A 14,618-nucleotide genomic window follows, 5' to 3' on the forward strand; every position below is an offset into this window, starting at 1 on the left:
GTTACAATGTCGCTATTGCTAATTTTGAGAAAAATAAACATATATATATTTTGAAATAGTAATACACTTCTTGTACTTATTGCCATATAACATGCAAAAACAAAACATAAAAACATTGGGTATTTCTAAACTCAGGTTAAATATTAGAATCTATTTAGCATCATTTTTCCTTAACTTTTTTAGATGAGTAAAATGTTTTTTCAAATAAAGGTCAGGAAAAAAGTTTTTTCACTATATTTTATTATTTTTTTATAGTAAATTAGATGATATATTCAAAATAATGGTATCTTCAGAAAGCCTTTCTTGTCCAGAAAAAACAATATCTAATTTGTGTGGGTACAGTAAATAAGAGAGAAGAAAAATATAGCTAAACGCCACAGAAATGCTAGACTCGGTCACGAACGGTACAAAAATTTTATAAAACAGCCCGGTCCTTAAGGAGTTAAACAGGAACAACCAAAGAATAAAACTGCTGACGAAATAGCCAAAGATAAAAAGAAATGCTCAGAACAAGGTAGCCTTAATACAGTCTAAATCAGACAAAAAAAATAGGTTTTGTGGCTACTTGTTCCTTCTCTCCCCATTCCATAAAGGGCCAAAATATTTTTCTCCTTGAGCATAAGATCCAGTGCTGTATACAGAAATATATGTTAGCATTGACAAATTCCTGTTTTTTTTTTATCCTCTTTGCATTCCAATAAACTTTGGAGGCTGCCATTCTTGTCAGTTGTGATATTTTGGGTGACTTTCAGTGCTCAAACACCATGATGAGCTGATTCTTTATGACAATGCTAATGAACCCCATTCCTACATAGACATAGTCAGAGTGAGAAGCTGAGTCTTAGTCAATCAGGCAGTATATGATAAGGACCTACAGTGTTTGTCTAGCGGACTGGGCTAAGATAACAGAATTAGAACGCATATAAACGACTAATATGCAGCTGCCTGAAAACACAATATTATGTAAAAACTTTTTGGGAAAAAACTTATTGTTAACCTGATGCTAGTAATAATAAATGACGGGGTTCCATATTAATAGAATTCCCTTGCAGTTTTTGAGCCAGGTCTGTCGGTGAATGACATGATCACTCTGAGCTGGGCTGAACACCATAAGGTGGCTGTATTACAGGCTTGGTGCTGCGTGTAGAGTAGACATTGCTGTATGCGCATGCGAAGCGAGTTCTGCAATTAAAAATGTGTTACATACAGTCAGCTAACAACTACGTCAAAATGACTTGTACCAGACCCATTATGTTTTGGGTTTATGTCATATACATAAACAGTATGAGAAAAGATCCAGCACAGCCACTAAAGCCCAAGTAAAGCACAACACTCTACATATCTTCCAAATGTTACCTTTCCATAATTATAAGTGATGACATTTTGATCAAATTACACTCCTGGATATAATAAGCTGCAGTTGGTATACGTCTAGCTGTCACTGAACTACAACTCCCATGACTCTCTGTTAGCTGATGTCTGTTGACATATAACACATAATCATGTCCAATATGTTTACTAATTTATAATATTGAAATGGAAAGTAAAAAAAAATCATTTTCTGTGAATGGACCCGTGTAGAGGATGCCCACCAGGATTTGGCTTTTTTCCTCTATTACTACTCTCTTTGGTACTAGATTCTGGAACTTTGCAGCTCCCATGTACCATTGGTACCATTTCCTATACTCCCAAAATTGGGAATCACTCCAAAATATTTTTCCAATTTTTATTTTTTAACAATGTCTGTCCCATTATAAGCTTCAAGCAAAATATAAATAAAAAAAAATGTAAATATAAATATTTACCAGTAACTAACTTGTTTTGTGTTTAGAATTGTATATTATTTGGTAAGTAAATGTTACAAATGTCTTCCTCTGGAATTAGGGATAGGTCAGTACATTTCAGCACAGAAAGGTAGCATGTTTGGATTTAAAAATGTGCAACAGCCATAGAGGGTTTAGAGGCTTATATATAACGACTATATTTACTTTACTGAGAGGGTGGTAGATAAATGGAACAGCCTCCCAGCAGCTGCAGAAATTTAAACATACATGGGGTAGGCATAAAGCAATCCTGAATCTAAGGACGGAATCAAGATGGAACGCATGGTTCTTATCTATCTGCCTGTGTTTACTAAGCAGACATAAGATGTTGATGCATTTTATATTTTTTGTATTATTTTTAGAAGTCAATAGAAGTCTTTTGTAACCTTAGCAACTGTTTAACTGTGTAATTATGAGACATAAGAATAAAAAGGCACAGAACAGTTTATATGATCTCATACTAAGGTTATTGGATTGCCAGCTACTTATGACTCCATTCACCGATTGACTATGGATGCCACATAAAGACACATTTTCCAGATCGCATACTGAAAATGATTTTATTTATCCATTTACGTTAAATTGATATAAACTTGTCCAGAAAATTCAAATAATAGGTTTCATTATTCGCTTGAACATTTAAGAAAACCCAAAATCAATAAATAAGCACAGACAATAAGTTAAAACATATCACAAACTGACCAGTATGTAACAAGAATGCTTTATCTACACAAAACATCCTATTTCACATCTTCTTCATTCTTAGAAATCGCTTCTGATCTCTGGACGTGGATTTGACCAGCACATGCAGAAAAGCTGATTGGTTCTCTGTACAAAGTCCAGGGTTAGAAATTTACATGTGCCCCATGGCTACCACTGGCCTGTTGGGGATACAGGGCGAGTGGCCTGAGCAATGCATCAAGGGTTAAAAAGGCAGAGCTGCCAACTGATCCTCAGAAAAGTGAAGTGCTTTCCCTCTCTAGAGGGAAAATATAGTACTGATTATGGTTATTTCTTCTTAAAGATTTTTATTTTATTTTTTTTTGCAAAAAAAAAAAAAAAGGATGCTGTTTCTTCTATGACAGAAGAGTATTTTGTCCTCACAAAAGAAATCCATTTGTGAACAATCTATTTTAGAAAGGATAATTGTGCTTGGAAAATGGTATTTCTTTTGTAAGCCCACTGGGTTAGGACTGGCTGGGGGGGTGAATTAAAGCAGGAATTTGGAAAAGAAAGAGGATGGTGACTGTGATTTGGAATGTGGAATCACTAATAGTCACAGAGAGCAGCATATTGCGTCCCTCTGGCTAGGAAGGGGTTAAGCCATGAGGCTGTGGGAGCAGAAGTGTATTTCTTGACTCTGTATGACCTACCCTGCTGTACCCCCCTCTATGATGCCTGCCAGGGAGATGCAGCAAGATACAAAGACAACTCCCATCACCCAAAGTGGCTGGCTGGGCATTATGGGAGTAGCCGGCTGGATTCACAGGGATTGCCTGCCATCCTGCCTTCGGATCATACAGCAGTTTCCCGGCGAGCTAATGAAGGAGGACAGGCCATGGCACGATCACTCCTGCTCTGGGACAATGAACGGAATAGGGGGGGGGCTGGGGGTAAATGGGGGATAATACAGGGGTGGGGGATATTAAGTAAAGCTCATGGAAACTGTGTGCTCAAGTGCTTTACGGCGCAGTGACGCGATGCTGGTTCCCCGCCACACATCACTGCTGTCCGGGGAGCTGCAGAGCTGCGGGGACCCCGACACGTTGCTGGGACCCTGCAATGAAGTGGGCACCATGCCGGGGAAGGCAGACTGGTAGAGGTGTGACTGCAGCCCCGTGCCATTGGAGCCCATGTTGGAGAGGCCCATGGAGCTGGGCGGGGGGCCGGCTCCCAGACTGCACTGGGACAGGGACTGTGCCATGGCTTGCTGCCTGCCCAGAGATGGAGGTAATGGGAGTTGGGAGACCCCCATTCCGGCCGTGGCCCAGCGGGTATCGTTGGCGTGGAAGGAACACAGGCTGTCACCCATCGCTGCTGCCGCTGCAGCTGCTGCTGAAGGAAACTGGGGCAGCCCAGGGGTGGGCAGGAGGGTACCGGGGGCACGGAACACGTTGGTGGTCTTCTTGCGCTTCTTCCACTTTGCGCGTCTGTTCTGGAACCAGACCTGGAGGGTAAAGGAGACGCAGAGATCCATAAGACAAATGCCTATATATATATATATATATATATATACGGTATATATATACGTCATGTAATATGCAGGACATTAATGCAGCCCTCCCTAAACACTAATAATAATATAACTAATTCCTACACTGCCGTCCCTTATTATTAAATGCTCATCACAATCCAACTACACATACTACTACCCTCCACCTCACACAATAATAATCATTCTCACTTAATCACACATATATATATATATATATATATATATATATATATATATCTCGAATTCGTTATAGTAAAATCAGAATATATCCAGCTTGCTTTCATCTGTATATACAAATAGTTCATAAAAAAACATGAAATGTATCTAATCAATAAATTATGTAATAATATGTTAACTATATTTTGATATATACAAAATTGTATTTTAATTTATTTATAAATATATGTGTATTTTTTAAGAAATATAGTGTGTATGTTAATCATTATCCCTATATGTAAATACAAATACATTAAATAAATAAAAATGAAAAACCTAATACACTTTTTGCGCATGCAATTATTCACACAGATACGAGGAATTGTGTTTTTATTAACAATTAACACTAACATTATTATTTTTTTAAAGCAAAAATATTAGTTTTCTGTGTTTTGTTACATGATAGTCTTAGCAGAGGACATCTAAAATGTGGAGTATCAGTCTAAAAAATGTGCACCAAATATCCTGCATTGTGGGTTCTGGTATGTGGTGGGGTTTTTTTTGAACTGTGTTAGAAGATGATATTGGGATATTTGAGGGGTAAATAATTCAGATATTTTGAGGAATAAATGGTTCAAAAATTTTGAGGGATAAACAATTCAGATAGTTTGAGGGATAAATGGCTCAAATATTTTGAGGGATAAATAATTCAGATATTTTGAGGAAAATGGTTCAAATATTTTAAGGGATAAATATTTTAAGGAGTAAATAATTAAATATCCTGAAGGATAAATATATATTTTGAGAGATAAATGCTGCTTTCAGAGAGTAGGTGTTCCTCATATAAGAGGTGACTGGCTCTGCAGCAGCAGTAGGTGATGATTCGCTTAGAACTTCCCTGGTTTCAGGAGAATGATGAGCTGGACAGCTCCTTGTGTTATGGAATCTATATCGTCTCGTATACAGTCCAGGAGATGGAGCATGAAAAGAGCTGGCATGTTAATGGCCAGGTCAGACACCATGGATGCTCCTAGACTTTAGTAATCTGGTAAACATAAGGGATGCTCATTTATTTTGGGTGTCATTCCCCAAAACAGTAGATTCTGATTTAAGTGGAATAAAACTCATATTAGGACTATAATCTCAAAGACCCTCATTGTAGCAGATTATATAAAATAAAACAAGAACACTGAAGTGTTAGGGAAAATAACTGCATTTATATGTGCCCTTGAGGTGGACGGAGGGTGGCATCTGGTGGCATTGAGTCTGTGGAATGGATGTGTGCCATTTAAATGTGGAAATCTTCTTCGTGTAAATGTAGAAGGTGAGCGGCCGTGAAATCCGTCGCTGCCCCGTCTATTTATTTAACGTCTCCGTTCACGTCGCCCGCACTAAGCATTTCTCCAAATATCATTTCCATTTTGATAGCACCGAGCAGCTCCCGTTGGATCGGTGCCCTGCTGCATCCTGCTTCTGGGGCTGCATGCTAATATCTTTAGGGGCCACAGGGGTCCACACTATGATTTCATAACTACATATGACCCCTCTGAACATTATTAAGTCATATGAGGGTCATAATTTCAACTCCTTTGTCTTTCAATTGTTGGCAGAAAGCTCTTACTCTGAGGCCTTCATTTGGTCTCCTATCAGCTCACGGGAAAAGTGGACAAGGGGCGGAATAAATGGGAGAGACGATTCTAACGGCCAGCTGGGGAAAAGCCATCTCTACATACACTAAAGGATTGTACTATAATAACAATAATAATTGTACCAATAATAATAGTACCAATAACGGTAATAATAATAATTATTATCATTATTATTATTGTTATTATTTACTTACTGACGCATAATTATTTAACAAAGCATACCTACTATATCATATATTTTCTCTTACGTACTCATCTGTCTGATGACATTTATTTAACTATTTATGTATATAATATTATTTTTAATTTGTTATATCGTATTTATTTGTTGTTGTTTTTTTTCTATTTGTCGACAATGTGCTTTTTTGTTCAAAAAACTATACAGAACCTTTTTCTCGCTTCCATTTGCGGATCTCTTATAACCTGATTGATTACAGCACCCAACAATCACTTATAGAATATATAGTATTTAAGCAACATGAACGTCAGGGTGCCGCTTACACCCGTGGCTGTGGACTAATTGCCACGCAATAACTACCTGGTAATTATGCAGTCTATGAGTTTTTTTTAAATCCTAGATGTATTTTTTTTTGTTCCACGATATACTGAGGTTGAAAACATTTCCCGATTCATTCCAACATTCTGAATCGAAAATGTCCTAACTGGTTTTGTGATGAAAATAACAAAAAATAATAATAAAATAGAAAAAAAACATTAGTGTGAATAGGAATTAAAATCCCGGTATGATTTACTAATAATACAGCGAATCTATTAGAGGCTTCTTTTCTCTGGGGTCAAAGATGCATATTAAAAATTTGGCATTAAAGATCTTTGGGTTCCATAGGGTTACCCCAGTCTATAATGTCTGTAACACATTATGTGGCTGCTTCCATACCCTCCTTATCCACAACTATCCCAAACTAATCTTTTTACTAATTTGCATTTTTACCATTTTCAGTGACTTGCAATTAGTAAAATACAAACGAAAATGCTTAATAAAAAATGTAAAAATAAATAAATAAATCATCTATCTTTATTTTGGGGACTCGATTATATTACCTTTCCTCTGAGAGAACATACTTGCTTTGTAGAATGTAGCTCTGATTACCCGAATACTTTTATTTCATTTTTATAAAAGAAGAATAAATCTAACTCACATTTAATCTCATTCAATATTTAAAATAGCTTTGTATTTTTTTAATACTATTTTATCATTTTTGCCATTTTTAAACGTATAATTGTATTTTATGTTTTAAGTGATTCTTGATGTATTGATTTAAAATTTGGGGAAATATCTTCATTTTTATATAATAAACAGTGTATATTTACTTTTTAATATTAACTTTTTATTATTTTTTAATATTTACTTTTTAATAATTTGTGCACATGTTTGAGGATGCTGGCTGAGACACATCTCACACTGGGCATTAATCAAACACAATATAATGTACCGGAATTCATTATATGGCTGCACGGATTTTAAATGAAGAAAGTGCTAATTATGCAAATACATTGTCCTTTTATTTTGCGGTGACTTATGACGCCTATCGGAAATAATATAACGGCCGATAATATCTGACGTCGTTTAAATGATATTATGGAAACATTAGGTGAGAGTCTGATTTCTGTATTTAGTGATATGTATTATATACAATAGCAAAAGATTAATTTGAAGCCACTAGCCTAATCCAAATGATATAAGGGATACATCTGCTTCATCGTGTTCGACTAAACAACTGCAGACAAAAATAACGCCTTATTGGCCATAGCCTATCATTACATATATATATATATCAGAATATTATTAATATATTTTTAGATCATTCTCACCGGTCATATAATTCAGTCTGATCACTGGTAGATTATGGGCATTTTAAGGGGCATCCACCCCTGCAACACGGGAAGTAAAGGGTTAAATAACAAATCAGGTCGTTATATGGTAGGGAGAATATCTCCAGACAGCCTGAAACTCCAAAAACCATCTGGGGAAACAGACCAATTCTGCAATGGATGACATCACAATTATATATATATATATATAGGTTTATGTAATTTTATATTTTAATGATTGTATTTATGTATTTATTTATTTAGTTATGGTGGGACTCAGCTCTCGCACACTAGCAGGAATTTGAGACCCCTCTAGCACTCTATCCCAGAGTTATTAGTAGGACCCTAATAGAGATCCTGGGAGCTACTAGTCCTGCTATAATAGAGACATAGTGTAAGGGTATTTGAGAATATATCACCCGTTTAATTTCTGCACTGTAAATGGGTTATAAGGACGGGGCATGGGGTGTGAGGCCAGGGTATTTGCTTACTCCTTTTTTTCTTTCATGAGACTCTCTTTATGAAGACCTCATTGCAATCCTGCTTGGAGATGATTAATGTGAAGATTTGGTAGGAAATCTGGAGAGTTGTATTAAAACTGGAATCTGAGGTTCATTTCGATCAGCCATCCGTGAACCCGGGGCCGAATTCATTACCCGTTAATAGCGCTGGGAGAGGGAGAAATGCAATCTCTCATTCCATTAGAGCTCCAAATATTCTCCGCTTCTTCCCTATTAAGATGTGGCAGGTGACAGGACCATTACATAGGAGCACACACTATATATATCACTATATACATACCGTATATATATATATATATATATATATATATATATGTTTGATATATATGTAATGTTTGACAAAAATGTATATATATATATATATAAATATAGAATGTTTTATATATATATATATATACACACCATATAGATATTTATAATGTATATTATATACATGTATATAAATAATTTATATATAGTGTGTATTATGTACCTACACATACACACCTGTCATATAGACAAAAGTGCACATGTATGTCGATGATTACTATACACGAATCATGTATACACGCCTATTACTCTCCATAAAATATGAGAAACATGGATGTGCTGATTTCTTTTTTATGTAAATAGAATATTGGAAGTTAATTAATCCGTGCTGGAGACTAATGAGTCCGCTCATTATTCTGCATGTGATGGTATCATTTGCTCTATTCTCTCATTGCTGTTTAATAAGCCGTCTAGGTTATAAATAATCCTGAAATCGGTTTGTAATAATGGCGGGCCATAAAAAGCAACGGGTTTACGGCTGGCAAAGCAGGGGATGGCGAGCTCCGAATAAATGTCTGATTATTATTTTTAATGTGATCCTCGATGCTGTGTAATTGGAGTCTAATAATAGCGGCTCGTTGTTTGGAAGCGCTGTTAGCTTTAGCCCATCTATAGGAGAAATGAGTCTGATCAAACTGTTTCTTATTCATTGAAAGGAAATGTCGCACAATCTGTTCGGTGGCACTGAATACATAAAATATTCGTTAAATTATTTAGTGCAATTACTTTTTCAAATTAAACTGCGAATATAAATACATTTACAGCAAATTTCGTTAATAGCGTAGCATTGTAAATGCAATTATATTGTTTTGATGGCTTTGCTTTCCGCTTATATCGAATTAACACATTGAAAAATAAATTTCTCATAATTTAAAACAGTTTCAGTTCCTAAATGGTTTGACAATTCATTCGGATTAATATAATGGGAATTTTGATTTTGTATTTAGATATAAAAATATAGAAAGTTTGGATCTTAAAAATTTGCATTTTATGCACTAGTGAAAAACCTATTGCAATTACAAGAAGACGTTAGGCGTCCTTTAATTGTATAAAATTCCAGTTATTTGTGTGAATTTATGGAGCAAATTATTTGGAATTAAATCAATTCGTTTCTTTTATTCGTTTTAAATGTTGCTATTTAAGTGTTGTTATATGTGAGGTTTGTCAGGGTGGGATTTCAGTACCAAGGAGAGCTCCCTGTGTTATTACAATGTAATGAACTTGCACAAGTGTAAAACAAATAATACCTTAAAATAATAACAGGGAAATCCCTATATAAAGCGGTTCTTGCTTTATATATACAAATGAATATATATATATATATTCCAAGGTAGGTAAAGCTTTGATGATACAGGGTTTCTTAATTAATCATAATTTTATGCTATTATTGTTTGGACAAATTACAGTAAGTATAAGGAAATATTTAGAAAACTGGTATCATAATTAAAAGCACTGATTTGATTTAATTAGTATAATAATATAATTAAAATCATATAAATTCCTTCGTATCATATAATGCAGAATTTTTACTCTTCATCTTCGGTATTTGTAGTTTTGATGATGCAGCTATTATCAGTATTTTAGTGTTTTTATATCATGTTTTGGACACGAATGATATGGTGACGCTATTATGATGAGATATTATTGAGATGTTTTTAGGATTTTCTATGAGTCAGGAGCAGCCCCGGTTCTGTTAGCAGTGCAGCAGTGCGTCGGCTGGGCCTCCCTTACCTGTACCCTGGATTCCGTAAGGCCGATCCTGAGCGCCAGCTCCTCTCTCATGAAGATGTCTGGGTAGTGGGTCTTGGCGAAGCTCCTCTCCAGCTCGTTGAGCTGTGCCGGCGTGAAGCGGGTCCGGTGCCTCTTCTGTTTCTGCTGCCCCTGGTTCTGCCCCTGCTGCTGCCCGGACTGGTTCGGGTTCTGCTGTTGCTGCTGTTTGTCGGGGTCTTTGGAGCTGACCGCCAGGGAGGACTGGTTGGAGCCCACGCTGGTGATGTCCTCTCCTGGCAGCAGGGTGGTGCCCTCCACTGGGTCCGCATTATTGCTCAGATCCCCGGGGTGCACCGTGTCCGAGCCTCCGACCCCCAGGCGGCACTTCACCGCCTCTCGGTGCCCCAGCAGCTCAGCCGCGTCCTTCATCCCTGGAAAGGAGGAGGAAGGATAAGTCAGCAGAGATCCCCTCGTCCTGCTTCATACTATGCACTGGGCATCTGACGCCCGGCCACCGTGCAATGCACTCACTCTGCTTTAAACTGGACATACACTGGTCATGTAATACGAATCGGTACATTTGCAGTTTCAGATTTAGCGAACACATTGCATTCATCCCCGTATACGCATTAGGATCTCCTCCTGTGCCTACCCATTCCCCTGCCACTGCTTCTCCATGCCTTACCCTAAACTTGGCACAATTGAAGAACGTATCACTGAGTCCTCTGGCCATCCACTCCTTACTGATATCATACACACATTTTAATGATAAAGCCTTAAAACCGATGTCATGAGGGGCAGTAATCCCCTCTAGTAGCCTCAGCAAAGTACCCTCCTGCCCCCCATGAAACTTCCTTCCAGTCACTGCCCAGTAGATGCCGTGTAGTCGGTGCCTGGAAAGCTGCTCCTTGCTAACATTTAACGGGAACATCGTCCAGATCTGTTCCATAAACCCAAAATATACAACTAACTTTTCTTCCTCTGCCTAGAGGCAGATACAGCCTGCAGAAACACTACTCCTCTCTGCATGATCGGTTTTATATCCCGAACAAAATACACTTCAATTCCCAGGAAAATGGGAAGTCATATTTAACCAAACAAACAAGTGTCCGGGAAAAAGAACACAGATAAATAGTTATTTGTGAGCAGATATAATCCCGGACGCCCAGATTACAGGTATTATAAAAGTGCCGTTAAATCAAATTAAAGTTTAATACTACACAATTACTTTAGCGGGAATTAGCCTATTTAGAGGACATTAAGGCGGAATCAGGCACAAATTGACGGTTTCCTGGGAGGGGAGAGGGTGGCACAAACTCACCGAGTCGGGCGTCCAGGAGGTCGGCGTGAGACAGCATCGCGCACCGCTCCAGGGCGAAAGCCTGTCCCCCCCAAATCCTGCCGGCTGGTTAACGATTTTTAAAAAAAATAATAATAATAGATAGATATAGATGAGCTAAATGAACGAAAATTCGGTTTGTGCTTAAAAAGGGGGTCCCCTGCATTATAATGTCCTTTAGAGAGGCGGGGAGGTGCTTAGTGCACGGGGGAGCCGGTGAGCGGCTGGCACATCTGACCAATCACGGAGCGAGCTGCAAATGTCACCGGCTCGGCTCCCTGGGCGTGGCCCCCCGCTGCTGTCACCGGGTGAGTGTGAGTGCGGGGTGCGGGGAGGGGGGAAGAGGTCCCAGGACTGCAAAGTGAGTGTGAGTGCTGGGGATTGTCTCATTTATCTCTCAGTGATTTGTGTTTATTGGGCGACTTTTCGGAATGTTGTGTGGATGGGATGGTTATAGAAAAAAAAGCCCAAAGCCCCCCAGATAAGGGTCCGGGATAGTCGGTAAACCCAGTTCATGGTACAGGGTGCATCACATGGTTAAAAGTTGCGGGGAAACATAGAATCTGACAGCGGATGAGAGCCGTTCGGCCATCTAGTCGGCCCATTTATCCTGATGTAAAGACTCAGACCGTAATCAATCCTCGATCTGGTCTTAGATTCCGTATATCTTCATGCCTATCCGGTGCATGTTTAAATTCCCTCACTATATTAGCCTCTACCACTTCTGCTGGGAGTCCTCTCTACGTATGGACCGCCTTCACAGTAAAAGTTAAACACCCAGCCATAAGTGTAAATTTTTGTCTGATTTACCTCTACATTTACGAATTAAACATAAAATGCCCCAAAATCAGATAAGAAAAGGGGCCATGGCATTAGCACTCATTGCTAGAGTCTATTTCAGACTCCAGGGGTGGATTTTCGCAGCCGGTTTGCAGCTTGCCTATTTATACTTATTTATTGTACTTTAATTAGGTTTATTTTGAAATTACCAAATTACGCCGGCTCTAATAAAATACATGCTAACGATATCTGCAATCGGTTAATTAACGGATCCGTTTCAGCCAATTTCACTCAAATTATTAAACAGAACGGGCGCTTCGCGGAGCTAAACAAATGGATGATATATACGATTTCGCTCAGTTATTAACTCTTCATTATACTCCGATATATCACCAGCCTTAACATCGTGCACAGCGGCACATTAACCCTTCCAATGTCACACCCCAATGGCAATCAAAGGGTTTATAAAGTAATATGGACTGGATTATTATTATTACGGTAATAAATAGAATGCCATGGGGCAAGGGGGTAAAATCCTCCAACATGTCTTTATCACTGACCCACACAATCTCCCTCTGTCAGTTAACCCTTGGAGGCACATGGACATAGGAAGCAGAGAAAGACAGTCCTGCCAGTGAAAGGTGCAGTTTGTATTACTTGATAAGGAGAGGCAGGTAATATAACCTGCATCATTCCGAAAATACATTAATGCCTGCAAAGGGCCAGATTTTCAGAAAAATAATATATATATATATATATATATATATATATATATATATATATATATATATATATATATATTATACATAAAACATCTCTGATTCAATAGTAATAGTCACAATTTATTATTTTTTATTATTTTAAATAAATGGACCATTAATGCGAAAAATATTTCCTTGACTTTTTTCTCTTTCTTACCTTGTATAAAAGCAAAGCAAACTTGAATACCCTTTTTCACAATTCTATATATATATATATATATATATTCAGACTAGAACTTGGCCGCACAATTTTTTTTTTTGCTCTTTTTCCTTAATGGTGACGATTGAATCTGAGCAGAAAGGCTTCATCAGGATATTTAAGGACAGTTTACTATACAAAGCCAATTTCATGCTGTAAATAGAGTTTAATGCTTTTTATTTTCATCTGAATATGTTAAAATAGCAGAACAATTTTCGAGTTGCTCTGCACAAGGGAAGCGAACCATTTCTAATGCTCTGATTTTTCAAAGCCAGCCAACAACAAAGTTTAGATTAGTAATATATTCCTAACCAGAGTAATTTTCAAGATCATTAGGCATTTATGTAATTAGTGCCAAATCTATAAGCTTTTATTACGATTATTAGAGTAAAATCAGTATAAATTTGTACTAATTTACTACTGTTTAGACTTGGCTGTCAAACCCAGAGGTTCTTATTGTAAATGATAACTGAGGAAATTAAGTGCAGAATTCTCTACCACTCCTGATCTGCTCCCAAACAATCCGTTTCAATTGTGTTTGAGACCGAACAGAATGCCCTTTTCAGGTTATTCGACTTGATTTTTTTCTTGATTTTAAACATTTTTCTTGAATTGGTTTTTGCATTTTTTTTCTTTAATTTCGTCTCTTGTCTGCCCTTCTATTTGCACAACAAGCTATGAATTACCAGGCAACAGAGCTCAATGAAAACTGATATTTACCATTCTCCACTTGATTAACATTGATTTTTGATCCCAAAGTGATGCAATTAAGATTATTCATTTAATACAAAAGTGTAAAACTGTTTCTAGAGGAGGGGTGGTAACAGAAGGGGGGTATTAGGGAAACGACAGGGTGTTTTTGTCCAGGTCTCCTGACACTGGGCTATTCCCAGGCAGCAGATGCAGAGATTTCTGTTTAAAGAAGGGCTGTGCTGTTTCTTTGGACTGGAGACGATCGGGAAACAAAGGAGGCAACAGAGCGGAATCTGGACCGATCTTTACGTGCATTTTCCGCAGGTTTTGCTTGTGCGATCCCTGCTTGCTGTTTCTATGTGTGCGTATGTGTATGTGTGTGTATATGTGTGTGTGTTTGGGATGGCACCGACACCAGGGCTGGTACCAGTCCGGATCCACTGGCTGGGTTCTCATGTGGCAGTAACAGGCTGTGAGAAAAACACGCGTGTTCGGGGAATTTGCGGCCAGAGGAAAAAAAGGGAGGGAGAGAAAAGCCGCTACAGAGCCCACTGCAAGGGTCAGGCACACAGTCACGGCCATAGACAGTAATTACACACACTAATCCTGATCCAGAGAAAATACATATACTTG

General features: G+C 37.9%; 1 protein-coding gene across 1 annotated transcript; it reads right to left on the bottom strand.

Moving 5' to 3' along the window:
* Positions 1-2,355: 2,355 nt before the first annotated feature.
* On the bottom strand, positions 2,356-11,697 carry OTP (orthopedia homeobox). Its single transcript, XM_053447977.1, has 3 exons — positions 11,535-11,697; positions 10,235-10,644; positions 2,356-3,990 (listed from the first exon to the last, which is right to left on the bottom strand). Exons 1-3 carry the CDS (start codon positions 11,569-11,571, stop codon positions 3,469-3,471), a joined length of 969 nt encoding a protein of 322 aa, XP_053303952.1. The 5' UTR covers positions 11,572-11,697; the 3' UTR covers positions 2,356-3,468.
* Between the last annotated feature and the right edge of the window lie 2,921 nt (positions 11,698-14,618).

Source organism: Spea bombifrons, chromosome 1, assembly GCF_027358695.1.
Source record: "Spea bombifrons isolate aSpeBom1 chromosome 1, aSpeBom1.2.pri, whole genome shotgun sequence".
Lineage (NCBI taxonomy): Eukaryota > Metazoa > Chordata > Amphibia > Anura > Pelobatidae > Spea > Spea bombifrons.